Below are 27,877 nucleotides of genomic sequence, written 5' to 3' on the forward strand. Positions count from 1 at the left end.
TTCTACCCTCCTCCTCGACCACCTTCTACCCTCCTCCTCGACCTCCTTCCTGTACCCTTTTTCTACCTCCTTCCTGTCCCCCTTTTCTACCTCCTCCCCTTCTCCCCCTCCTCCTCCATTACCTTTTCCCTCGTCCGCTACCTTCTCTCCTTCCTCCTGTACCACCTTCTCCCCTCCTCATATACCTCGTCCCTCTTCCTCTATTTTCTCCCTTGCTCATACATAATAATATTAACTGCTTAATATTGGCACTCTTTGGCTTTTCAACTTGTATAAAATAAATAATATAAAATATTAAATATAATACTAAGACCACTATAATAAACGCCTGCATCGAGGTGCTTCTCACAATGATAAACAAATTTTGCACAGAATTCTGTAGAAAATATAAAATATAATACTAAGACCACTATAATAAACGCCTGCATCGAGGTGCTTCTCACAATGATAAACAAATTTTGCACAGAATTCTGTAGAAAATTCTACAGCTATCTAATGTAACATTTTTAATGAATATAGCTGGCTATACCATTAAGATGCATTACGTTTGAAAGTTGCCTAGATCAAAGTTCAAATTTACCTTCTTGCCCCCATAGTCTTACTGTCTTGTCACCTCCACAGGTAGCTAAAGTCGTGCCTGTTGGATTCCATGAAACATTCCACACTCTGTCTGTGTGACCATTCAAACAGGAAACCTCTTTCAACTGTCCCATATCTAGAAAATAAGTATGTGACTTCTCGATCAATTTCTTGAGTAAACTTCAAGTAACTTTGGAGAAAAATGTTTGCACTGCATTAGTGATCAAGTGTTCGATTTAATTGCAATCAGATGATACAGAAAACTTTCTTTTGAACTCTAAACAATAACTCATCACAGAAAATATCAGCTATACCAAGCCCAGCATTGACAACTTCTGCATATTTTTGTTAACTGCATGTATGGTTAGAATTATGATTTATGTCACAGTTAGGCTGAGAGGGTCTATGTCCCCCAGGGTACTGCCGGAACGTACCCTGGTACTATCTAATATGCCGGACCGTACCTCGCCTACTCCACTAACGAGCCTAGGGAGTCGCCTACGCCTACTCCATAACCCTAACTCTAACCCTAACCCTAACCATATCACATAGTTACCAGGGTACGTTCCGGTATACCGGACCGTACCCAGGGTACGTTCCGGCAGTACCCTGGGGGACATAGACCCTATGAGCCACAGTTAGTGTTAGGTCAAAAGGTGGGGTTGGGGTAGGGGTCTCAGGTTCACTTGCCAGGTATAAGTAGATGTATAAGGGCTTCCCAGGTATATAAGTAGCAACAGATTCAAATGTCATGTTTATTATTATGCACCAGTCAATTGAAACCCCGACCACCCCGCGACAGGGCGGCCGGTGAATTAACGCTGCCACAGCTGGGATTTAACGCGCATTTAACGACATGATAGCCCGGGGTGGCTGGGAAATTAACAAGACGTTTTACCAGCAGGGCCATTTAGCCGCGATTTAACAATAAACAGCTCGCACTGGAAGTGGGGATAATCGCAGGGATTTAATGTTGGGGCACTAGAACCAAGTCTTGCCATGCTGGAACAAATGGCAGACGTGGTGACGTCTTTGAAGAAGGAAGCATCTTTTGAACCAGAATTTAGTTTTGTTTGGAATCTGAGAAATGATCCTCAGTTATAGGGGCTTTTAACTGACTACCTGCCCCTTATGGGTGGGGAAATTGCTGTTTTTTTCACTAAGGAAGTGTTAAATTCCTTGCCTTTCCCGGGGGTCAGGGGGCCGGAGTTTCAATTGACTGGTTTGCACAGGTATATTTGCTCTAATGAAAAGTTGACCAATGAATCGAATCAATCACGTTTTATTTATAGATGAATGAGATGTATCCATAATCCAGGTGAGATTTCATGAAATTCCCAGCACCTAATTATGTGACAACACAATCGTTGCATCATGTAAACCAACACGAGTTGTGAACTAATGATCGAGTCATGGCCACAACTCACAAGTTACATTCTCGGTTCTCACTACGTAGCGCATGTCTACTCACTATGTACTACCACTACTACTCAAGTGGAAAATTAAAACCCTATACTCTTGTTGGGTTACAACACAGCAGGGCTCAAATTAAGCGACGAGGAGGGCAAGGCAATTTTTTTAGGGCATGTGAGAAATCGCCTTGAATTTTCTCTAAAATGGAAGGGCACAGAGGCAATTTTAAAAGGCACCAAGGCAACTCTCAAAATTTGAGAAGGGCACCAAGGCACTTTTGTAAAATAAAGGAAAACTCATAACAAAAATTTTTAGTACATCAACATCGTCTTGCAACATCGCACACGCACGTGTTATGTTGACTCAACTAAAAACGAAACCAGGGCACTAGATTAAAGGGCACCGACGGCAATTACACAAAAGGGCAAGGCAGGTGACTGCCGTCGGTCGGGTTGGATTTTCAGAGGCAGTACGGCGATTGATAGGCCGTCGGTTAATTCGAGCCCTGCAACACAGTATAGTCAGTATAATCTACTACAGTAGACTGAGTAGTGAGCTCTCTTCACTCTTGCAGGGGTAGAAATGAACTTTTGAACAAGGGAGTCCGTACCCTCAAAAAGAGCTCTATATTACTGTGTATTTGTGCACAATGGCGTACGTGCGCGCTATGTGTTGCAGCGGTGTATTGGACGGTATTGAAGTGAAGTTATTAGGTCAAATCAAACATTAAGACTATTACTGGTACTACTACTGGTGCTGATAGGGTCTATGTCCCCCAGGGTACTGCCGGAACGTACCCTGGGTACGGTCCGGTATACCGGAACGTACCCTGGTAACTATTTGATATGGTTAGGGTTAGAGAGTAGGCGTAGGCGACTCCCTATAGACTCGTTAGTGGAGTAGGCGAGGTACGGTCCGGCATATTAGATAGTAGTAGTGTACGTTCCGGTATACCACCCAGGGCCAGGGTACGTTCCGGCAGTACCCTGGGGGACATAGACCCTATCAGTATCAGCACTACTGGTAGGTCTAGTACTGACAAGTTGTACTATTTTATTAACCATCATTTTATTATTGAAACGGGCCAAGTGCCTGTGTAAATGTTGTGCACAATGGCGTGCGCGCTATGTGTTGCAGCGGTGTATTGGACGGTATTGAAGTGAAGGTATTAGGTCAAATCTAGACCGACCAGGCTGTGCGACGGATTGTCTATACGACGTATTGTAACCCTAGCAATACCGTTTCTTGGAGCTAGGTCAAATCAAACTAAGTACCTAAGACTAGAGACTAGATAGCTCCAGGAAACGGTATTGCTAGGGTTAGAATACCCGTAGAATACGTGTATTGACGTTAGTCACACAGCCTGGTCGGGTTAGAGACTAGAGTAAGAGTGGTAGCGATAGTGATCACTGGTAAATATTGGTACATATATATTCACCTCAACCAGTTACAGCTAGTGTATCACAGTATCAGAATCTGTAATATGTACACTATATTATCAGGAGTGAATAATAATAGATTATTATAGATAATAGATATAGATTATTATTCACTCCTGATATTAGATTATTGTTCTCACCATATTATATACAAACACATGCCATGGATAGCCGACTTCAGCGCGCTAACGATCAATCACATTCGGCGTCACCGACAGGAGGCAGCACTTGGTTGCACATGGATACTTTTTGCTGTTGCGGATTTTGCTAGATCATTGGCATCGCTTGTTATCTTATGTTCCAAGTATTTTTGAAATACAACTTGTTAAAGTAAGTAATATAAAACTGCTAGTATGAACATACAATACAAATGCCAAATGCGTGTAGGTTCTCATGACATGGGAACTTGCGCCAAGCAAAGGCAATGGCAATGGAAAAACCTAATTCACATAGAATTTCGCATTAGCTTATATTATATAGGAACATTTTCTATGGATCGCAGTTATTTTGCTAACTTAATTTAATATGTACATGATTTAATTTTTAGATGAGGCAGAATATGTGCCTGTCAAGTATACAGGTATAACAGTGACACTGATGGAATATATGCAAGATAAGATACTGCTAGCATTTGATTTTGACCACACCATTATCACAGATAACAGTGACGTTGTGGTGCAGAAATTGGCACCAAATGGCAAGGTAAAATATTCATAATTGGTACAGATGGTGTTGGTTATATTAAAATAGTAGTGTGTTCAGAGCTTCACCATATATTCATCACTGCTGTTTTTTTACAAGAAATACTATCCGAATATAATATTAATTTTATTATATCACATAATTTATACCTCGTACTACGTACAGTTACCTACCTACGTATACGTACAGAGGGGTATTTATCACTTGCACTAACATAATACAAATTTGATAAATAATTACAAAATGTATACATAAATATGAAATATTAATAAAATATTTATAAGCTAGTATATTTTTACCTAATAGTTCAAAGCACTGTTGTTTCTTAGTTGCCACAGAGCATAAGAGACTACTACAATGCCAAGACGGGATGGACACTCTTTATGAAACATGTGTTTGCCTATATTTTTGAGCACGGAGTGACACCCACAAGCATCCAGAAATGCATGGAGGAAATACCTTTGACAAATGGTATGCATGAACTTTTCAGTCAGCTGCCACCATACTTTGAAAGCATCATCATTTCTGACTCAAACTCCATTCTCATTGATTACATCCTAAAAGATAAGAACCTGAAGGGCTTCATCACTGCTGTGTTTACGAATTCAGCCAAGTTCACAGAAGAAGGAAAGCTCACCCTAGAACCTTTCCATCATCAGGACTGGTGTGAACTGAGTAGTAAGAACCTGTGCAAAGGAGACATTCTTGAGAAGTACATTGCGGCTAGGAGAACAGAAGGCGTGACCTTCACTACAGTTGCATTTGTAGGTGACGGAAGGAACGATCTGTGTCCTTCACTTAGATTGAGAGAGCAAGACCTGATATTTCCACGTGTAGGCTACCAACTGGTGAAAGAACTGCAGATTTTACAGAAGAATTTGCATCCGATTGAGGCCAAAGTTTATCCCTGGGAATCTGCTATTGAGATATACAACATCTTAAAAGTCATTTCCCCTAGAGGTAATGCGAAAGTGATATAGCAAATTAGCAATCATTAAAATTTGTGAAAAGTTGTAATAAATTTATTGTGATTGGAACTTTGGTTGTTTGTGCAGGTGTGGTCTAAAACAGGAGGATGAGCCAAGTGATCGAGGAGACGAAGGCGGGGCTACCGACTAATGAAGCTATCATTGATGATCTGACCAAGGATCTGGAACAGTCATTGGAAGGGAGTGGGTGTGCACCTGAGATGGCAAACGAAGACGTTCCAGAAATTGGCAGTGCAACCACCGCAGTATCAGGTATTACTGCCTGAAACTTGTTTGATGTAATTTGAAGCATCTTAAACTAGTTCCCATATGTTTCAATATATATAAGCATGTACCGATTGTCCTTGTTGATATTATTAATAAATTATGGTACAATAGCAGCCATTAGGCACCAAAGTTATTAATTGGGTAAAATTTGTGTGATGAGGGTTTACAATCTTACAACCCTAACCCTGAGGGGGTACAAATTTTTATGTGTTGTGGGAAGGCCGCCCAAGTGTGCCATATCGTATAATGTCATGTGTAAGATGTTAGATTGAATATGTATCTTTCTGTGATGTGTAATGGTGTTTTCTTGCATGTATTTGCATTATATAGTGTTTTTACTAGTCTCCCATCACACAGGGAAAGAGAAGGAAAGTGATGCTGCATTTAAATCTATGGTAGTAAATGCCAGTGAGGGAGAAAAGGACAGCAATCTTGACTCATCCAGTGATTCAGATGAACCAAGCAGAACAGAGATTGAGGAAGTTGTCATTGATGAAGATTACCTCAAGGCGTTGGAAGAAAAGATGACCACAGAAGAAAAGGAAGTGCGTGGCATGAATTACTATGCCTGATATTTAATTTACGCACATGTAAACAGGCAACAATGAGGTGGTATATTGTTTAATATGACTGTGATACAGTTGCCCTGGGAGTAGTGTATGAACCTGTACAATATGTTGCTCTCAGTTGTTGTTGATGTACTCTGGATACTGATGTTCTTTGGTCTGAAAGTGGAACAGTGTAAGCATAACAAGCACCTTGCATTTTTTGTCATGTAAATTCATGGATATAATAGTGGATACATGTAATAACTTAACCATAATGTATTTCCATGACCAGGAAAACAGAAAGGAGTCTCAGGACCTGAAGTCTGTGGGTAACAAATGCTTCAAGGAGGAGAAGTACAAAGAGGCATTCGACAATTATGCACATGCTCTGCAAATATGCCCATTGTCATTTTTCAAAGACAGGAGTATCATGTATTCTAACCGTGCTGCTACGCGCCTTAGGCTCGGGCAAAAGGAAGAGGCAATCCTGGACTGTAGTAAAGGTAGCACTGTGAATTTTGAGTTAGTGCCTGTCAGTGTAGTTTCAAAACCAGATGCCCTTTTCTCTTATCTTGTCTGCCTTTTTCCATCCACGTGAAAGTATCATTTATCGCTTAAAACTTTTTTTTACTTGTAGCCCAGGAATGCTTACTAAATAATTATTCGTTGTCTTCTTACAATAAGCGTACGTAGCTGTGCATGACAAAAGTTGATGGTGCCCATTTTCGTTGCAGCTGTGGAATTGAATCCCAACTACCTAAAGGCAGTTTTACGAAGAGCACAAACATATGAGCTGTTGGAGAAACTGGATGAGGCTCTAGAGGATTATCAGAAGGTCGTAAACCTAGATCCCACAAACCAGGAAGCTCGTGAGGCATGCTTGGTGCGTCTGTATATTTAGTACTACACTCTCTTCTTCAGAGTCAATAGTTAATTGCATATATATCTATAAGCAGTGATAGTTTTAAATGTAAGACGCATAGTGATAAAGATCATTTTTCATAATAGGGCATTGTTATAACATCTCAGTCAATATCTCTTGGCTCTTGTACTAATATTGAATTGATATTTAAAAGACCCGTGTGAAATGGTATGATACCGGTAGTTTTAAATTTAACATGCATGGAAATAAAGATTATTGCTCATAATAGAGCATTGCCATAACATCTCAGTAAATGTACCCTGGCTCATATCCTAATATTAAACTGCCATTCAAAATAGTATGCCTTAAAAATTGTACTTTTTGAAGTTGAAATATAATATTTTATTGACTTTATAGAGGCTGCCTCATGAGATTGAAGAGCGCAACGAGAAGTTAAAAACGGAGATGATGGGTACGTTTGTGTGTTCGTCGTACAGTGATTTTGTCAGCGTTTGTGAATTCTGTGCACTAATTCATTCATCCTCTTGTTTCAACACTATACCTAACTCAAATTCACAAAACAATTTCAACACAAACTCAATTTACAATGTACTTACAATAGCTAGGTTGATAAACATTCATGGCTTACATCTACTTCCTCGTTATCAAGGATTTTTTTTATGTAGTTGCTTGTCTGACTGCAATGTATACTGACTTACAATATTTTCTAAATATATTATCCAGGAAAATTGAAAGACCTTGGAAACATGATTTTGCGACCATTTGGATTCTCGACAGACAACTTTAATCTGGAAAAGGATCCAAATACTGGCAGTTATTCCGTGCAGTTCAGCCAAGGGGCGCCCCCTCCTAATACACCTGGCAATGGCAAGTAGGTTTGAGTGTGCTGTATCAGCCAACGAGATATAGCATAGTATAATGTTAATAAAGACAGGTATGTCTTATTCATGTACTAGACAATGGATTACTCTTCGACTACATTTATCAGATAATTTTCTGCACCGTCATTTCACTAAATTTAATTGTGTATGGCTATATTTCCTCATCAGTTCACTTAAATTGCTTTTTGTCACCTCGAGGATTGTATGACATCTGTTGCACTTCTACAGCTACAATAAAATTCATTTTGAATTGGGGTTTTGTCTAAACTATGTTGAATTATCTTGCACAGTTATATTAAGCAGGTAATTGTTAATATTATTTTTTTATGTGACTCTGGCCAAACCCATTTTTCTCCCAAAATTTACACACCAAGTATATAGTGGTTCTAAAAGTCACTGTTCATGTCCATCTAAATAGTTTTTGAAAAAGACCAGGCAGGGGACTGATTTTGTGGTTTTTTTTGAGGACACTGAACTATCACAATTTTATTATTATTCCTCAAATATTTTGTATCATTGTATATGAATACGAGTTTCTATGTACGAAATGTCCAAAATGTCTTCTAATACTTGATAGATAAAGGTACTGGAACTTATCTTTCATTGAAACACATTAGTAAACAAACAAGTTCTGTTTGGTTTCCTTACAGTAAGCAACTTGAAACATGGTGCTGTTAGTTGCTTAGCATGATTGCTTTGCAGGATAGCTGCAATGCATTCGATATTACAGTGGAACATGTAACCGGTTTATCTCAACTTATTGAAATAGTCATGCTTGTTATTGATTGTGGCTGTATTGTAGCTAATGGTATTTAATTATTTGTATGTCTATAAAAGCATTGAACCACTTTACATTGTCCGTCAAATATGTCCTGGGCTACTATTGTATTGTAAACTGATGATTAGAGAATAAATGCTGTGATATTATATATATGTAATGTGTATTATGTGTAGTGTGGGTGGGTCTGTGGTGGCAGGGTGTTTGGATTATATTCATACATTTAATCTTTTAAAATAGGATGACTACAATTTTGTCAACACAAGCTTAGTGTTAATAAAAATCTCAACCATTAGTGGGTGCTATTTATATATAAATAGGCAGGTGCAAGCTCTTTTTACCTTTATGATGGCACCATATTTGAATGAAAGTGTCAATGACACTGTAGCTCACCACAAAAAAGGACACATACCCGCTTTGTAGCGATGGCGTTCGAAATAAATAGGTTATGCTGCGTTCCGACATGTTTTGTAAAACTTTACTCTAATATAGACGTTTTATCGGCAGGGTGGAGAGGAAATACCAATTTTGCATTAAAGATATTGTCAATGAAATCTTGTAAAACGAACCAGACGAGTTGCAACCACAGACTGTTTGTTATCTGCGTTATATGCTATATAATTGCCAAACCCTACCTAATTTGCATATTTTTTTAAAATAAACGGATGGACGTACGACGGACGACGACCCATGGCAATAGCTCAGCTTGACGATGTCAAGATGAGCTAAAAACCACAGGCATTAAATTGAAGACACAAACTATAAGCTGTTTAAGCAATATTTGGATACAATATACAATATTTAAAGACAATATAAGACGATATAATTGATAAGACAATATTTAAAATAGGCTTTAATCTAAATTTGTACATGGTTATAAATAAATTTATTACTTTTTTAAAATCACATAGCAGATGCACATGCTGTTACAAGTACGAAGTACAGACAAGTTGAATATAACATTCCATGTAACATGGATCATGGAAATGATGCTAAAGATGTTGCAAATAAAAGCCTGAGAATAATTTACGCCTTTAAATTCCTTCATGTGAGAACATGCAAAGTTTTTGTTACATAACCAGCAAAGGACATGGTCCCATTATTCACATTAGGAAGGTGTGCCACATTTCACTTGTGAATCTTTGTATACGTGAATACACTGACAGTGTGTACATCTAACATGACTAATGTTTCCACAGGTAAAAAATGGCTCTAGGCTAAAATAGCCATTTTCTATTTTCCTTCCTGCCATATAATATATACCCAAAAATTGATAAGCAATTATTTACAACATTAGTTCAACCTTTCTATACTAAAACATTTGGGCAGATCTTTTAGCAAATTTCAGAACAATATCCAGCATAATGAAATAAAAAATCCTGTACACATTTACGTACGGATTATTTCTAAATACCTGCAATACTAGTACTTTGTACTTAATGAGTTAATCAGTCCATTCAAAGCCATGGTCGAAGACCTCATTTTTCATTTGATCTCAACACCTTAAAACAAGGCAATGCCATTTTCATGTAGCCATACTTATTGGGTGCAACCTCACTGCACATACATCAACAGTGACAATACAGCTGCAATCACGTGGATAGCTCGTGTTTGTGTCGCACATATACTAGATTAGCCTGATATATAACTATATGTAATATATTACTATTATTGTTGACATAAATATAAGTGTGTGTGCATCTCCAGACTTATCCCGTTTAATCCATGTAGTGCATTGAATGATGTTAATTGCTCATTGCTGAAATTTGGCAATACGGCATGCATTTCAGGCCTCTCATTATCATTGTAATTTGCTCAGCAGATAGCTCTGATGAATAGCTTATGTCAGCTGATGCTATCATCTGCTGTATGATCTTGATCATTGCTCTGAGCATATGTAACTTCGTTCACTGGGGGCCAATCTGGCAATGCATTTAATTCTTGCTCTATAACCTTGTACCTGTTCTTCGGACGTCTCTTCTTACAGCACAACCTGAATATTTTCTTGAGCAGTTTGCTATCAATGATGAATACCTGTAATATAATATTGGTAATACAAGATATGCATGGAATTAGTACACCTACTCATATGTCCACACTAAAATATAAGCCAAGGGCAAAATATAAAAAATGAAAGTGTCAATGACACTGTAGCTCACCACAAAAAAGGACACAAATGAGTGAGTAAGAAGAAGTCAGTTTTAATTGAGCAACCATCGACGTACATTATAGAAACGATTGCCATCTGTATATCGCAATAATAATTTATAAACCAAAATGAATCGCAATTTGGGACCGTAGATGGCGGCTATACCCGCTTTGTAGCGATGGCGTCTGAAAATAAATAGGTTATGCTGCCGTTCCGAACATGTTTTGTAAAACTTTACTGCTATATAGACGTTTTATGGGCGGCAGGTGGAGAGGAAATACCAATTTTGCAAATTAGGTATTGTCAATGAAATCTTGTAAAACGAACGCGACGAGTGTGACACCACAAGACTGTTTGTGTCATATAATATGCTATATAATTGCCAAACCACCTAATTTGCATAATTTTTTTTTAAATATGAAAACCCTAGCCTTATTCATTCACATACCCAAAATGAGCAAAATCCGTTGAACCTGAACTGACTAATGGCAATTCCCATTTTTGCCAAAAAAATTGCTGTGGCTTGAAAGTACGTCGACTGGCGTGCTCCAAAATAAGACGTTTAATATGGGAGCATAGCAGTACCACCTATGCCCAATTTCAAACATGTGGGTCAAACGGTTCCTGAGTTATCGTTGACCGAAGCTAAATGTTGACGGACGGACGGACGGACGACGTACGACGACCCATGGCAATATCTCAGCTTGACGATGTCAAGGTGAGCTAATAATAAAAGTGTCAATGACACTGTAGCTCACCACAAAAAAGGGGACACAAATGAGTGAGTAAGAAGAAGTCAGTTTTAATTGAGCAACCATCGACGTACATTATAGAAACGATTGCCATCTGTATATCGCAATAATAATTTATAAACCAAAATGAATCACAATTTGTGACCCTAGATGGCGCTATACCCGCTTTGTAGCGATGGCGTTTGAAATAAATACGGACGGACGGATGGACGTACGACGGACGACGACCCATGGCAATAGCTCAGCTTGACGATGTCAAGGTGTGCTAAAAACGAACTCGATGTAGAACAGAAAGAACTTGAGCATTAACACAGAACCACAAATCACTCGTTCCTATCCATCAAAGAAAGTTGAAGAGCCACAATGAAATAAAAGATAATGGAATAAACAGGCCATCAGCAGCCGACTTTTACGTTAGCTTTGCGTGAGCCGGCATGATACCAAATGCGTACCTCAATGATGAAGGAGATGAGGAAGTTTCCAACCACGAAGCACAGCATCATCCAGCGGAACGACATGAACTCATCTGGTATTCTGTACAGCTGTAAACCAGCAAATCAAAGCGAGACATTATTCAGCACAGACGCTATTAACCATTGTACCATTGAGATATTTTTTTGAGTTTGGACACAGCTGGAGGCATCGCCTATATAAACGATGGTTTTTGAATCGCCTATAAATAAACTGACTAAGGCTAGCGTAATAAATAAGTTCTGAAGTACGAGTAGACGTATCATCTATATAGGCGATAGGTTTTTAATTGACTATAAACTGACGAAAACTAGCATAAATGGATTTTGAAGTAAAACACAGAGTAAGACCTTCCTAGGTTAGAATCGCTAGCTTAGCATTTAGGTCCGGGTCAGAGCCGAGAGACATTAACTAGGCATACAAATCAAGGAAGCGATGCATATGAAGCACAAAAACTACTAATAAAATTTTAATACTCACTGCATTAACACTTTGACAAATAATATACAGTTGCAAATTACGGTCAGTGTACATTCTATCACCGCCGACTAAATTACATCGACTCTATGGCGACATATGCCTCACGTAGCTCACACTGGCTATGTGGCGACACACGCCTCATGTAGCTTACACTGTCTATGCAGCGACACACGCCTCATGTAGCTTACACTGTCTATGCGGCGACACACGCCTCACGTAGCTTACACTGTCTATGCGGCGACACACGCCTCATGTAGCTTACACTGTCTATGCTGTGTCATGACTCACGTAGCTCACATTGTCTCTGCATTGACACGGACCTCAAATGGCTAGCACTATCTCTGCGGCAACATGCGTCTTAGGCTCACAACAGACTGTCTCGCTGCTCTCCAAAATAACCACTTTATCTACACGTAAGTACTCTGCTCCTCATTGCCTACTTGCCAAATCACCAGTTATCAAGTTAGGGGGGGGGGGGCTGAAAATATAATTTCTCATTTACCTCCATGAAGTCAGAAATTTTCTCTACAGGCCAGATCAAAACGACCAGACTGAAGCTGCCCAGAAGTAGAAGGCAGGCCAACAACAGATCTGCAAACAGTAAAATAATTTAATAGTTGATAAGTGCAATGCCTTGGTGCACTGGGCGTGTGTATATTACTATAATAATATATAGTGGATTGCAGATGTTTAGCAACATATCAGCGTATTAAAAAGATATTACACAATAGTGTCGGTCAAGTATGAAATAGCAATAATGACAACGTGGCATGTTATTTATTGTTTGTTTGTTTATTACTCACAGTTCGTGTAGAAAGGCTTTCTGAACGGAGGACCTTTGGAAAAAAGTGCTGCCAAAAAGATGTACTGGAAGCTAGACACCGTGAATATAGCAGTAGATTCCCATGTGACTGGGTCAAACTCGCCCTTTGGAACAGGATCACGCGTAATTCTGCAAACATGATAACCAAAGATTAATTTCAAATCACACTGAAAGTCAGGAAGGACCATCTAATTTCTTGTATCTATTTATTTATACCAAACATCCACACTATTAACAAGAGCCGCAGAGCATCTGGGCTCATCTGAGGTCTGTTGCTACGGTTATAAACGTAACATTTAAGTCGCGAGTAGTAACACCTTTGTTAGGTGCAGATATGCAGATACGCAGTTTCGTACACATCATTTCAGCAACCTTCTGCATTCTGCATACCTCCCAAATAACATTGGTTGATACAAATCGCGTGCCTGAAACTCCTGTTTTATGGTGCATTGTGACCCTAACCCTAACCCTATTAAAAAAATAATAATTAATTGATGTAAAAATTATTTGTTGTTATTAAATTGTTGTAAATAAATCATGTAAATATTTGCGTTAATTGGAAAAAAATAGTTAAATGGATAAAGATAGAAAAATACAGAAAACAGGTAAATAATAAAAAATCTGATGGGATTCAATCCAAGGACCTTTGAGCTATAATCCTCTGCTGTACCCGTTGAGCTATCAGAGCATATTGGCTTTCAAGATTATGGATGTGCCATGAATGAGAACACTGTGACATAATTGAGGCAGTTCAGGAATCCATGTTTAACCCTCCTCTTGAGGCTCAAAAGGTTATCAGACACTTACTCTTCGCATGTCAGTGGAAAGCACATTTCATGGTCCTTTTAGTAAAGTGATAAAAATGGTAGGTCAGCGCTGAAACAAAAAAGTTTTTCACTCTGTCCATTAGGCCATGTCCTCAAAAAATGTCTGATATCTGACCTTTCCCCACTGCCCTTTGACCTGTGACCTTCAATTTCACACTGGTGATGGGTTTCCTGCCCATCACACTATACACCGAATATTATACACAGAGCATAGGTCGAGCCGTTAAGATTTGTGCCGCAATTCCGTATTTCCTCCTATACCTTGAGTTAAGGGGGAAATATTCCCCCTCCGTTTACACATCTTGACCTTTGACCCTTGACCCCCACATTTGTCATCCCGAGTCCTTTTCACGATCCCCCACGACGTCCCGAATATCGTGACCGTACGTCGAGCGGTTAAGATTTGTGCCAAACTGTTGACGGACGCACGGACGGACGGACAATCATGCGATTCTACAAGCTGCACCTGACTACGTCAGATGAGCTAAAAATATACAACTCGCAAATTATGAAAAACAGCTTATTTCAAAATCTATCTACCAAGAAACCTGTTAGAGGGATGTAATGCTTGAGCATGCCAACTTACCCTGGTCGTGATATAAGGTACAGTAATACGCCAATCTGTGCACCTGCCTGGACCACTATCTGTGATATTACCGAGAACAATGTAGGTATGCCAACAAGACTTCCATATGGTCGCTTGGCAACCAGCTTATGGTAAGACTTTGTATAGCCCACTATAAGAAAAAAAGTGTTGAAGAGTTAGTTATAATAACGTCTGAGATTAAAGTTACCTACTGAAATGAAATCTACATGCTATTGACATTATGGGTAGAACAGGGCAAGTATGCAAACGAACAATTCAGGTGCACGACTGGGCACTACCAAGTTAATAACGATAGTTTATAACATTGTGAGAATACGCCACTCACTAAATACAGCCACGGTTGTCGTGATCACCAGATCTATATACAGGAACTCCATATCTCCAAAGTTAGTATTGTACTGAAATGGCAAGAAATATTATGACAGCGTTTTCTATGTATGTAGTTTATCGGCTTGCGATATATTATGCAATTATTGCACGGTTGTGAGGGCAGCACCGATTTTCTTTGGTCCAAATCAGGATTAAATAATACTAGGGGGTATGACTGCGAAATGCCAAAACTGATCAAAAATAATTAGCCTGAGCCTATTTTGTTATATTATAATGAATTGTTTGATTAATACTGTATGATAAATACTAAATACTTACTGCATAGAGTATTAACACGGATATGAACTGGATCATGCTGTATAAGGCCATGTACTTGAAGACTCCAAATGAAGTCACTAATGCACATCTCCCCTCTCTATGGAAAATATAAAAGATATTATATTGTCTATAATAAAATTATATATTGTAGGCTGTCTAGGACGACTTTGCCACAAAAATTGTGATTGTTTAACGGAATCACTAAGTACGTGATTGTGATCATGTCGCTATTGTTGGTGGGGAACATGATCTATATGACCGTACCTCATCAAGATGGGCACACAGGTGATGTTCGGCACCTTGGATGTAAAGGGGCTGGCAACGGATGCCTCTGCTTCTGACAGGGAGATGCCAGCATGCGCGGTCTTAAGCGCTCCACAATCGTTGGCTCCATCCCCACACATGCCAACTATATATCTACAAACAAGACATTCACTGCAAATGCTATTGCCAGCAGCAGAAGTATGGGATATTGATAATATGATAGACTGGGGGTATGATAGCCTGAAGGTATGATAGACCAAAGACGTAACAGCATAAAAATCCCTATAGAGTTATTATAGATAAAGCATCACACATATGGTCTAGGAGACTTGGCATAATATACTGCACATATGCTTAAGAGGTATCTTGTGCATCCAGCACATTTTTGTTCCAGTTCGCTATCTAAATGCGACCGAGAGAACATGATATCTCACCCTAGATCTTGTAACTCTTCCACAACCTGCACCTTCTGTTCCGGAGACATGCGTGCAAATACAGTTCCCTTCATCACCACCTGTGACAAACACAAGCATTTTTCTTACTCTTGCAACAAACATTGTAGTAATAACTCGCAGTATGCAGCTCGCATATCCTGCCTTGGTTGTAACCGTTATAATTAGTTCACAGTTTTTCAGTGAAATCGCTGCAGTTGTGGAATTGACTAGAATGCAGACTTTCTGAAATTAACAAGGAGTTATGCAGATAATTCACTTATTTTAGCTTTAGGTATAACTGTTACCTTAGGGATTAGCTCTGGGAAATGTTCACGAATGATTGTCCATGACCTGCCGTTTATAGCGATGTGATAGCAAGGTGCAATCACCTGTTCTAGAACTATCTCCTGGTATGACTAAAACAGATCACAATGCAAGTCAATAACAAGTCAATAACGATATAGCTAATACACTAAGTACATTATGATGAGAACAGATGAGGAACAACAACAAAGTAGCTAATACATCAAGCAAAATATGACTTCTACAGATCACCATGAGGGTCAACAACCAAATAATAACTAAGTAACTCTAAGTAACTGCTCTATAATGTAATTTGTAATGGAATCCACAGTTTCACATCAAAGTATCATGTTCTTTTTGAAAATTCATGCATATTTAGCTTCTAACAATTAATTTACCATAATCCACTATAACAAGTAGATAAATTGGCAACTATTCACTACACTCACATGAACTAGTGAGCAGTCCTGGCATATGAGCAAAACTTACATTGTGCAGTTTTTCTTTCTCCGCAACAAAAGTGTCACTACTTTCACTGTCCGAGAGTTCGGCAGTCGGTGTAATAGCATACTCCCAGTGAATGCTGGCAGGTTTGTTCTCCTCTGGTGGTGATGCCACTGCCATGATGACATAGTGCTCCGGTTCAACCATGCCACAGTCCCTGCATAATAAACCAACATCATGAAGAAACCACACGTGGACACGGAAATCACCGTATATTGAGGACGAATAGAGATCATTAGAATCATCACAAAGGACGATGGCAGGACGGAGAGGCGATAAAAGAGAGGGAAGGGGCTACAATTCAATAAAACAAACTTAAACAAACAGTAAGAGAGGCAAATCGCGAGATGAGCAAAGCAAGCGAGAATTATGCAGAGGCTCACTACAGAGCATGGAGATGGCATACCGTGCTGCAAAGTCCCACTGAACAGGTTGTAGCCTAGCAAAATGTATGTATTCTACCACAGCAGAGGAAGGTTGGCAGCAAGGTTGGCAGCATTATTATTGGTACGTGCTCACCTAGCGACAGATATAGCTGTGTGCATGTTGTCACCGGTGAGCATCACAGTGCGGATGACAGCTTTACGCAGCTCACTTATGACAGGCGTCGTCTCTGGCTTCAGTGTGTTTTGCATCACGAGTAGGCCGAGGAAACTTAGCTCACGCTCCAGTTCACCCCTGTATGACGGCAATGACCAATTAAAGCAATGACGCCTCAAATGAAGCACACAAATAAAATATGAATTAAAATAGTTTTATCTATTAGCAGATATAATACTTATTACAACAGCTTGAGAATTACTAAGAATTTATGCTGTTATACAATATAAAAGCGCACGTGTATATTGTGTGGATGCAGCTGATGGGAATGTTAATGGGATTTACAATGTACAACATAATTCGTTGGATATTTTTTGGTTATATGAAAACATGCCGGAAATACCTCTTAGCGCGTTGTGCTTGATGCCATTGCAGCTTTTTTAGCTTCTTGTGAGCGAGAGCAATCACTCTGAATCCCTGGATGGTGAAGCGCTCTAAAACTTCATGGAAGTCATCCGGAACTGCAGTAATACAATATCAGATTTATGATGCCTGCATCCACCAATATTGATATTACTAAACACAAACCAGCAGGTACTAGTTTTATTAGTAAACAGTTTAATTAGTACATAGTTTTATAAGTACACTCATGAGTATTATGAGCAAGACCATTCATATCCATTTTCTCATGTTTATTTAATATGTGCAATTTAATAATTAATAATAGAATAATTTATGTGTCTTTTATGGCATAAGCTGAGTTCTATTAAAATATGTCACAGGAGGCAATGAGATACGTGAGCTATCTAAGAATAGGAATGTCAGTATATCTGAACTGCCTAGATAGAAAGACACAAGTATACTTGAAGTGTCTGAGCACAGGGACCTCATCTTACCGCACCTGTCCTGGCAGAAGTACAAATCTTACCTTAGGCAGAAGGTAATGAGCCATTTTGCCAAACGCACATAATTTCACGTGAACTGCCTAGGCAGAGGTGCATTGAGCTTACCTGAGCTGTCTAAGCACAGTGACATGAGTTTCTCAGGAGCACCTTTTGCATACAGGTCCATATGTCGGCTTCCCAGTGTGCGTGTTATAACACTCATCATTTGCAGGCTGGATGAGAAGTGGAATTGCCTCACAATACCTATCTCATAGGGCACCTGTGGCATTATATACAGACTGTTACATACTCATATCGCGGCCTATCCGAATCATCGGAATGACACCATGTACATAGCTTTATGATGCTTCTGACTGAAACCATAGTGATTACTAAGTGATTATTAAATTCAATATCAGTTAGATACGACGTAATCACAAGGAAAAAACTAACAACTCGATGAACAAAATGTAATAATTAACGAGAACTGAAAGTTACAGTATGAAAGCAAAGACAGTTCTAAAATTATACTTCCCCATGAGCAATCCACTTTCATGAAAAGAGTGTAACATGCCCACACATACAGGAGCACAGTTGAGGTCAAAGTCAAGCTTGAATACTACCATCTCCCCATACCCCTATATTATCTTCAAGACTTCACGAAAGTAGCACAGTATCAAAGATGCCTTCTGTGAGAAAATGCCATATATAAATGTCACCTCATCTGGACTCATAGCTTCAAGATAAGTTTCTTTCGTGACAGGTTTAACAATTGTTGGACTGATCAAGTTGAATTTCGACGTGTCTCGACCTGCCTCCAAAAGCACCTGAAATTCAAGTTGAGTTTCTATGGAAGCCAACTCCACTGGTTAGAACAATTAACAGTGGTCGCCACACTGGAGTAGCAAACGAAGCTAAGAAGCCTTTTTTCCCAAGAAAATTGTCACATTATCACCGTTAAGTATCACAGAAAACTAGCAACATCATGGTAAGGTTCAGTGCACACGTGAAAAGTGTAAAATAAAGGATACAAAGTGCAGGAGACAACAGAAAAGTGGAATATGAAAGGAACCTTTTCAGAAGAACCATAACCAATAGAATATCAGTGCATTCAGTGCGAGTTAAGTGGTGTTATGCCAGAATAACCGCAAAGCAGGGTCCGTTTTCAGTATGGTAATAGACACATGACTAGTATTATCATGAGCATATCAATAGTGCGTGCGCGTGTGTGTGTGTGTGTGTGTGTGTGTGTGTGTGTGTGTGTGTGTGTGTGTGTGTGTGTGTAGTGTGTGTGTGTGTGTGTGTGTGTGTGTGTGTGTGTGTGTGTGTGTGTGTGTGTGTGTGTGTGTGCGTATATGTTCATGGTATCATGACATAAGAAGAGCATGGCCAAAAGCATATTATAGCACTGCAGTGAATTTGTGATAACTGCTACCTGGTCCATAGTTGCTAATGAGATTAGCAATTACTTTTGCTTCTGAATGTATAAGAGGGATAAGGTAATTGCATTTAATTATGCTGATCTGTGATATGCCATTAGGAATACTGTTTACTAGTATTTCAACAAAAAAGACTTTACTAAAAATATCAAAAATAGCATCAATCATAGTTAAGAACTCGTGTCTAATCCAATTACTAGCAAACCTCAAACTTCGCCAACTAAAATGAATGATTTTGAATTCTCCATTCAGAGAGGTTTATTTTTTAGTAGAAATTTACCCAGAAGCATATAATGGATAACGATATATAGGGCAATCTCTCACAGCTCTCTGTCCGCTCAGTTGCAACAGTGATATCCATTGCAAAAACGCCTCAATAAAAAAGCAGAACTGCTCCCATCCTGCCCTACCCACCCCCACCCACCTAATGTAGTCCTCATAACATACAACGGCCTAGAGATATGCCGCATCACCTGGAAAAGCATGAGTTCGGGGTCAGCTGCGAGCTCAGCAGCAGAGGGGGACTCAGGGGGTCGCACCACGGTGGGCACAAGAGTATTGTACTGGGCAGTGTCACTCCCAGGCTCCTCTATCAACTGAAACAGGCACAAACATGTAGGCATTTAAGCACTCTTAAGCTCGTTTAAGCGGATTGTAGTTGCAATTTAATCCATCAAAGAAAACAGGGAGCAAGTGACATCGCTTCTTAGAATGTGATTCTCCTGCATGCCACGGTAAAAAACATCAACTCCCTGGACTGAGACACTCCACCTGATTGGCTCCCTTGCAACATGAACAGTTGTTCTGATATTTCTACAGAAGGCTCGGAAAAAATCACATTTACAGGTTTAGCAGTGTCTCTCAGATACACATCATATATATGTAAGCGTACTAGTTGAACCTGATGTGCACATCACAGCAACTTAACTTAACTCCATACTTAAGGACCCAGCAACTTTAAATAATTATTTTGTGGAATGTATAAAAAGAATTGAGACAATGGTATCAGACTGCATTGCGTTCCCTGCTGTTGATGCAGGTATCTTATATTTCTATTAGAACCACAAGGTTTCTCATAAGAAAGTGTTAATTAGCCTCTTAAAAATGGTTACAGTTAATTATATTAGGATGTGCATTCAAAGTACTGACAAATACAAAATATGTAACAGATCACTCTACCTACTTATGTGCTGCACTGGAAGGTTATTTGCATGCATTCAAAAAGGTAGAAATTATCACGTGTTGAGAGTTACATATGCCCTGTTTTACTGTCACATTCCCAGATTTGTAATCCGGAGGATTCCACATAAGCACACGCGTTAGTTGTTAGTCTTATCTTTGGTTTTAAACCTCAGACTGCAGACTCTTTCATTCTGCTGGGCTCCATTTATCAATTTCTACCCCTGCACACATGTAAGGCATTGCACCACTGAAAGATTGATAGTACCCAATGCTCCAAAAAATTCCCAAAGTCATGTTTATTAAAACAGATTAGAATATACGTGTTATGTTCAAGTCGGAAAGCGAAAAGGGATTTTAACATGCAATGGATATATTTAGAACAAATCCATAATACAGACTGTAATTTTTATCCTAAATATCCTTGCATGCAAAATCAAGCAAGGTAGAATGGAATAAGGACATAAACCACTCAATTGTCTAATTTGTGTGAACTAGAACTTTAATTTTGTGCATTTAAGTACTTTAGGGTGAACATTATAAGTACAAGTTTGTACTATCATTGTACATGTTACATAACTAGAGAAAAATGATATAACCAAGGCTTCATTTACTTTATAGATTTATAAACCTAAATATGATCGTTCAAATATAAAAAGTAAACACAACTACAAAAATAAGTATATAATTACATATCAGCCAGTTAAATATAACCATATAATACAAGAATGTACAGAAACAGCTGCTTAATTGTATCATTAATAAAACAGTCACAAAGCAATAATGCCTCTACATTGTAATGCACAGCATGTTCAACACAAAACTTACCCACTTAGTTGCAGCAAACATTTTCAGATCCATTGGGTCACCTGTTAGTTCGCCATCTATTTTCGTGAGAGAGTGGCATGATGCCATTGACGCTAATAGAGGGCCCCGAGGTAGCACGTCCGGAGCTGTCACGACCGACTGGAACCTAATCAACACAAGAGATAATAATTCCTCAAAACAGATGAACAACTTGCTCAGATTATTTAGGTAGAATGCTCGTAAAATGAAATTGCAGATGGTATATAACAACATCCACGAGTTGTTAATACCATGAACGAAAAATCTGTGTAATCGGATACTATTCTGCATACCTGTCACCCTCTACTGGCACTACACCCCAGAGATCCAATCCTTCTTCTGTGAGGGTTCCAGTCTGAAATTACCAATATTGTGCACACATTGAGGATGCAATGAATAGCTTCTATTACCATGACCTTGTAGAATAGTACCTCTGACAACCATTATTTTTTTAATATATTCCTTAATATCCAAACAGGCATGCCCAATAAAACCATTTTGCAAAACAAACTTATACACCAGTGTAATCTCATATGACATGAACATGTTTCACAATTATCATGCCCAATAAAGTTATTTATAGATCTATGTAACTTATTATTATATTGATCATAGATCAAACTGCCTGTTATACCTTATCAAAGCAGAAGAGCTTTAGCTTGCCACTGACATTGATGCGTGGAGGCGATATGCAAAACAGGCCCGCGTGCTTCAGACGATTCTGTGCATAGATTGTGCCAACGGTCATGGCTGCAGGCAGCGAGGGAGGAACTACGATGGTGATGATGTCTATGCCTCTCAGAATCACCTCCTCTGTTTCTTGCTGCAAATGTATATGAAAACCTCTTTGCACTTCCATTGCTTGCATTGTTACTTAATCCTCCATGCTACAAAAAATGTCAGGATCGGCAAGTGTATGTCAAATAGGCTCGACTTATCTACAGAAAAAGCACTTATAGCGTACACTTGTTTATCTAACAGGTACTGTCGAGTTTCTTACCCCATCAATAATTTGTGCGTATATACCATACACCATGCCACACACTGCAATGCTTGCCATCACCAGCACAAACTTGAAGGCATCTTGGTAAAACTTGAAGTCCATCGGCTTTGGGAAGAGTATAGCATTCACAAGTTCACCCTTCAATGTGGAAAACCCTTAAAATGGAAAATGACTTATGCACTACGAGAATGAACCCGATTAGGATAAATCGCAGGTGCAACACATAAAGGGTAGACTTTATAATATGATTCACCATCAACACAATGTTCTATAAGGTTTTCTGAACAAAGCACTCATAAAATATACACGTTGTAACATTAGTCCTTAATTTTTTTTCTGTTTTAAAAGTAGTTCTTATATTTCACCACGGACCCCTCTCATCTTACGCAATAATGTGTCAAAGAAGACGAGGAAAGTGAGGAGGCGGCACAGTATGGATACCAAAATATAGAAGAAGCTCCATGCGAGTGGCCCTACCTGTCCTAACAACAACAGCTGTCACATCCGTTTTCTCATAGTAGCGTGTCTGTATGACATGTGTGCCAGCAAACAGAGTGAAACGCCTGTGAAAATCTATGTGGTAAACCTCCTCCTCGTTGTCATGATGAGAGATGGGAATCTTGGTAACCGGAACGCTTTCCCCTGATAACAGAAAACAATATTTGCTTAATAATCATGGCATACACATGCGCATGAAGTGGCTAATGAATAATAAAGGACAAAGGTGAACCAGAAGGACAATACATGAACAAAAGTAAATTGAAATTATAATGAAGGCATGAACCTGAATCTGAGATCACACATGTAAACCTATAAGCACACATGGGAACAAAGACAACATATGCTCAACTTGCACATTAGCATTACAAACATAGGTACTGTAAGACTCACCAGTGAGGATGCCTTCACTGACAATGGCATTTCCTGCAGTAAGCACAGCATCGCAACTCATGATACAGCCAATGGGTGGAATGACGATTACATCTCCAGGTACGAGCAGTGAAGCAGAAATGGTCTCCGATTCTATTGAAAAAAACAACAAGAGATTGTCTTGACACTAAAGACACATACGTATTGCTGAATACGATTACAACCACACATCAACTTACAAATGCTTCATCAGAGTTCATCAAGAGACATCTGATAGCTAGGTAATTCAGATTTGGCAAAACAGAATGAATCAACATTCTATAAATCATGCTTTTAAAAGCATACAATGACTGATGTACCCCTTCCACAATGCCTCACCTACAATGTTGATAATTGTGGATCTACAGTTGGTGGTCCATATAAACATATATATGTGATGTACAGTTGCAGTAGTGTTTAAAATTGTAAACAAGCACTTAGCTGACAAGGTATTAAAATGTTACACTGCATGACAGAGATATTTTGCCAATAATAATTAGGTACATGCATGGATGACATCATTAATCAAATAAAGTGTATTTGCTTACCACCTGTATCTCTTATTACTGTCACTTCTGTAGAGTTTGAGGAGGACACCATGTCCCTCAATGTCACTCTTTGCTGAAATAATTTCCCAACATCAATGCCACCCCAAACACATTCCTTACAACTTATAAGAATCCAGACTATAACTTGGTTTTCATGATTATTAATCAGTGTTACATATTTATTTGAACTACTATACTCTTGTACTCAGAAACAATGACAATAAGTAAACAAACACATTCACCTCCTTACCTTGCGCGTCTCGTACAAGGATATGGCCAACGATATAGCCGATATAACAACTATGCATGATGCATAGGAGGTATATTCATCCACAAACCAATATATGGTGCTGAGTAGTTGGAAGATGTAAAATGGGTTTAACACCTAGCAGAAATACAAAGGAGGTATAATAAATACGGAAACATGTCCTATAACAAGTTAGCAGCAGATTCGCTAGCATAAATGATCACATAAATTACATGTTAGCCACATTTTGACAGTAACCATTTGAACACTGTACCTCATCAATAAGCAGTCGTAGACGTGAAGGGACTTCAATTTCAATTGAGTTCTCTCCAAATATTTTCAATCTGCAGCAAGAGAATTACAAATAGGCATCTACTTATATTTACTCGATATTTCTACTAATAATGCCACAGAGAATTATAATTCAATAGTTGCATGGTATAAGCAGCAACTTCAAGCCCCATGTGTAAGACATGCCTATATACCCTGCATGTTCAGTTGAGTCATCAAAAGGTAGAGCCTTCCTTCGCCAGCTCACGTACTAGATAGCTCCGCTGCTAGTCATGACGAAATCTGCTCATACACATAACATACATAGGCACCTGCTCATTCACCGTGTTTCTCTTCACATGCTATTAACACACTCTACCTCGCATTCTGCTCCTCAGCAGAGTAGCCTCTAAAGTTTTCAGCCAAGTCAATGCAGCGTGTTTCATCATCCAGTCCCCACAGAGGAATGAAGATCTGCTTGGAATAGTTCCAGTAGTAACGGTAGTTCACATGAACAAAATATCGAAATACTCTTGCCTGCAATGATAAATCACAATCTATTCTAACCACATACAAATAACTACAAATGCACTAATGATAATGTTTTCTTTTTATTACACTTGGAATTTACACAGAATGTTAACAGCTCAACAACAATAATGACCATCTATAAGGAACTGGAATATTTGAACCGTTTAATCACTATAGTTTAAATATACATACATCTTGTTTGTTAAGAAAACTGTCATCACATTCTGCACCAGACCCATAACCATTCTCTCTACAATCTGGTTTCAGGTACTCATTTGGTCTAGAAAAAATAAAACTGATATAGCAAACCCATTCATGCTTAAGTTCATCATAGTTAAAAAGTCGATATTTCCATATAAATTGTGCACTCCATGGGCACCGACTAACAAAACTTAAAAGCTTCATTGACACTTACTATATTAATTTAACTTCAAAGAACATTTTGGTTAAAAAAGTCTGTAGCACTTAGAAAAAAGTTATGCATAAAAGCACAATGCATTTATGGCATGTATCAGTTATATCATTTCAATTATTATTAGTAAAACGCAATGAAATGTCAGACTATGAGCAGTAAATATTCAATAACATTGATTGCATGAACTCACAATCCTTCTTCTGGAGGTACTTTCCGTACATGTGAGACATGGAGTCTGTCATAGCAATCCTGCAAGATGGAATATAGAGAACACGTGACAGTTTATACTAATACTGTGCAGGTACCATCATCACAAAACCGGTACATAGCCATAGTAACCATTTTTGAAGAACGAAAAAACATGTTTTTTCACTTCTCACGTCTGTCAACTGTCTCACGATATTAATCAACGTTTCTTCTGGATTGTGTTACCTTGAGCAAGACCGTGTTAGCTTTTTCAAGTTTACATGGTGACTGGGTCAACACCAATTTCCAATCAGGCTTCCAGTGCATGACCAGAACCAGGATGCCAAGGGTGATGAAACACGCGGTGTAGTAGAGGAACAGCTTTCCAGCGTTCCACCGGTAACCCGTGCAATGCTGCAATAATAAAAACACAGAATAATCAAAAACAGCTTCCTTTTTCAAAACCAACCATCTAACAAAATGAACATGTAATCTACAACAACATAAAGACATAGCGTTAGCTATAACTTAAAAGTCGTGGGTTTGCATCCACCATAAACTGAATAATACAACCAGAACCTTGGCTATAGAGAGTTCCGCAATTTTTCAAATTACCCACAATGCAATGCCGCCGGCCATTACGGTTCCAGAAACCAGTTCAAGCATGGTACAAGTACATTGAGCAACGCACCTCTGCTAATTTTATTCGCCTATTAAGCAAATCCATCACAACTCCGCTCTCCTGCGGTATTGTCAACTGCAGCAATCGGTATCAGAGAGAGCCACATAGCTTTTTTAGGCTGCCTAGCGTGATCACAACACAAGGTAAAGTGACGAGAGACCAGGCGGACCACAGACGCTTGGAGCATTTTCAATAAAAAAGCAATGCTGAATAAACACAAAATGTATTTACTACCAATGTCTTAATGTTTCTCTACTCTCTTTCGCCTAGTATTGCCGATAATTACCTGTAAATGCCGGTCAAATGCTCCTCTGCAACACACAGGTACACCGCACGCACGGCGCACGCCGCTATACACATTTACACTTATATACATATATCGCCGGCATCCAGCTGTAGGCAGCTGTTTGAGTGGGTGTGGTGGCTTCCCTTGCACGTGCAGCATACTCTACGTAGAATAGCACCGAGGCAACGTGTGAACAAGATTCACCAAGCCCGGCTTTACAATTTAATACAGTGCGCTGACATGACTGTTCCATTTTCTCTCCTCATAACCCACGGATGGAGAGACGGTATATTCAGAGACTGGGAGTGCATAACACGTGCTGGGATAACGTAGATGGGGCACTCATTGTTCAGATCATAGATGTAGACAGATACAGCTCTCACCCAACCACAGACCAGTCGATCGTAGGCATCCAGGCTTTTGTAGTTCTGAAAGTCCTTGAGAGTATAAAATGGACTCGGCTAAAACGTTAGGTAGTTCATGAGATCCAAATAGGTGTGTGATGGGAACACATTGTGGTCCTCACTCCATTCGGCATTGTCTATTTGGTACAGGTCGCGATTCCCAATGCACGCAATTTTCTCGAGATAGCCTGCTTTGGCTACGTTGTCTAGTGAATCAAAGTACTTATCCATACTACGTACACTTCAGACAGTCAACAAACGTGCATACACTAGCTATTATAAAAAAGCTGCGTTTGATAGCTAGAGTAGATGCAGTAAAATTGGTGAAATTTCTGAACTCCCACGATGTAAACAAACTCAAGTCTATGTATGAACATGTGTTGCGTGCAATCTTCTGATCTGCTCAATCTACGAATCTGCCGACTGTGTGCATGGCAGCCTCATTGAACTCTAGCACCTAAAACCCACAATGGTAAACCTGCCTGCAACACCCTGTAAAACCGGATTGTACAGTAATGTAGGTAATATTGCTATTTTTAGTGCAAGTCGCGGAACCCTCTATACAACCATATCATCTTAACTGCATAGAAAACTTATTTGTCTTTCATAACTGGCATTAACTTTAAGAGACTCCAAGCCGATTAACCATGCGGATTTTATTGCAGCTTAATTTTAAAGCATTTCCTAGACAGTAACCTTGTAAAGTATGGTTTGCAGATGGTAAAATAGTAGTTGTGTTTAGAAATGTCGCGACAAGGGGTTGCATA

The 27,877-nt window shown here is 39.1% G+C and overlaps 3 protein-coding genes across 10 annotated transcripts in view; 1 reads left to right on the forward strand and 2 right to left on the reverse strand.

Moving 5' to 3' along the window:
* LOC106807971 (probable cytosolic iron-sulfur protein assembly protein CIAO1 homolog) overlaps positions 1 to 3,644 on the reverse strand; it is a 15,079-nt gene extending 11,435 nt beyond the window's left edge. The window contains exons 1-2 of one of the 2 annotated variants that reach the window (XM_014810499.1): positions 3,572 to 3,644; positions 581 to 715 (exon numbers count right to left, since the gene is read on the reverse strand). In XM_014810499.1, coding sequence (XP_014665985.1) covers positions 581 to 713 — 133 coding nt within the window. In that variant the 5' untranslated portion in view covers positions 714 to 715; positions 3,572 to 3,644. Of the gene's footprint in view, positions 1 to 580; positions 716 to 3,430; positions 3,489 to 3,571 lie in introns of those variants that run through there. The other variant, XM_014810500.1, reaches the window with a different exon arrangement.
* A 10-nt stretch (positions 3,645 to 3,654) lies between these two features.
* LOC106807972 (tetratricopeptide repeat protein 1-like) lies at positions 3,655 to 8,628 on the forward strand. Of its 4 annotated transcripts, none has more exons than XM_014810502.1 (7): positions 3,672 to 3,761; positions 5,189 to 5,374; positions 5,747 to 5,934; positions 6,230 to 6,440; positions 6,672 to 6,820; positions 7,217 to 7,271; positions 7,544 to 8,628. In XM_014810502.1, exons 2-7 carry the CDS (start codon positions 5,209 to 5,211, stop codon positions 7,693 to 7,695), a joined length of 921 nt encoding a protein of 306 aa, XP_014665988.1. In that variant the 5' UTR covers positions 3,672 to 3,761; positions 5,189 to 5,208; the 3' UTR covers positions 7,696 to 8,628. The 4 variants fall into 4 exon arrangements, with proteins under 4 accessions (XP_014665990.1, XP_014665988.1, XP_014665989.1 ...); XM_014810503.1 differs by lacking the exon at positions 3,672 to 3,761 and adding an exon at positions 4,582 to 4,604; XM_014810501.1 differs by lacking the exon at positions 3,672 to 3,761 and adding an exon at positions 5,003 to 5,093.
* A 674-nt stretch (positions 8,629 to 9,302) lies between these two features.
* Positions 9,303 to 27,877, reverse strand: part of LOC106807977 (probable cation-transporting ATPase 13A3) — a 35,370-nt gene continuing 16,795 nt past the window's right edge. For 2 of the 4 annotated variants that reach the window (XM_014810512.1, XM_014810514.1), the window contains exons 3-30: positions 25,985 to 26,152; positions 25,743 to 25,801; positions 25,330 to 25,417; positions 24,986 to 25,143; positions 24,611 to 24,680; positions 24,340 to 24,474; positions 24,090 to 24,162; positions 23,524 to 23,655; positions 23,110 to 23,274; positions 22,630 to 22,787; positions 22,264 to 22,452; positions 21,923 to 21,984; positions 21,612 to 21,756; positions 20,078 to 20,200; positions 18,292 to 18,445; positions 17,685 to 17,802; positions 17,261 to 17,419; positions 16,727 to 16,898; positions 16,240 to 16,350; positions 15,935 to 16,014; positions 15,501 to 15,653; positions 15,237 to 15,333; positions 14,914 to 14,986; positions 14,568 to 14,718; positions 13,135 to 13,283; positions 12,834 to 12,922; positions 11,833 to 11,922; positions 9,303 to 10,513 (exon numbers count right to left, since the gene is read on the reverse strand). In XM_014810512.1, coding sequence (XP_014665998.1) covers positions 10,325 to 10,513; positions 11,833 to 11,922; positions 12,834 to 12,922; positions 13,135 to 13,283; positions 14,568 to 14,718; positions 14,914 to 14,986; positions 15,237 to 15,333; positions 15,501 to 15,653; positions 15,935 to 16,014; positions 16,240 to 16,350; positions 16,727 to 16,898; positions 17,261 to 17,419; positions 17,685 to 17,802; positions 18,292 to 18,445; positions 20,078 to 20,200; positions 21,612 to 21,756; positions 21,923 to 21,984; positions 22,264 to 22,452; positions 22,630 to 22,787; positions 23,110 to 23,274; positions 23,524 to 23,655; positions 24,090 to 24,162; positions 24,340 to 24,474; positions 24,611 to 24,680; positions 24,986 to 25,143; positions 25,330 to 25,417; positions 25,743 to 25,801; positions 25,985 to 26,152 — 3,510 coding nt within the window. In that variant the 3' untranslated portion in view covers positions 9,303 to 10,324. Of the gene's footprint in view, positions 10,514 to 11,832; positions 11,923 to 12,833; positions 12,923 to 13,134; positions 13,284 to 14,567; positions 14,719 to 14,913; positions 14,987 to 15,236; positions 15,334 to 15,500; positions 15,654 to 15,934; positions 16,015 to 16,239; positions 16,351 to 16,726; positions 16,899 to 17,260; positions 17,420 to 17,684; positions 17,803 to 18,291; positions 18,446 to 18,884; positions 18,993 to 20,077; positions 20,201 to 21,611; positions 21,757 to 21,922; positions 21,985 to 22,263; positions 22,453 to 22,629; positions 22,788 to 23,109; positions 23,275 to 23,523; positions 23,656 to 24,089; positions 24,163 to 24,339; positions 24,475 to 24,610; positions 24,681 to 24,985; positions 25,144 to 25,329; positions 25,418 to 25,742; positions 25,802 to 25,984; positions 26,153 to 27,877 lie in introns of all 4 variants that reach the window. The other 2 variants (XM_014810513.1, XM_014810515.1) reach the window with 2 other exon arrangements.

Source organism: Priapulus caudatus, unplaced genomic scaffold (genome assembly GCF_000485595.1).
Source record: "Priapulus caudatus unplaced genomic scaffold, Priapulus_caudatus-5.0.1 Scaffold245, whole genome shotgun sequence".
NCBI classification, from domain to species: domain Eukaryota; kingdom Metazoa; phylum Priapulida; class Priapulimorpha; order Priapulimorphida; family Priapulidae; genus Priapulus; species Priapulus caudatus.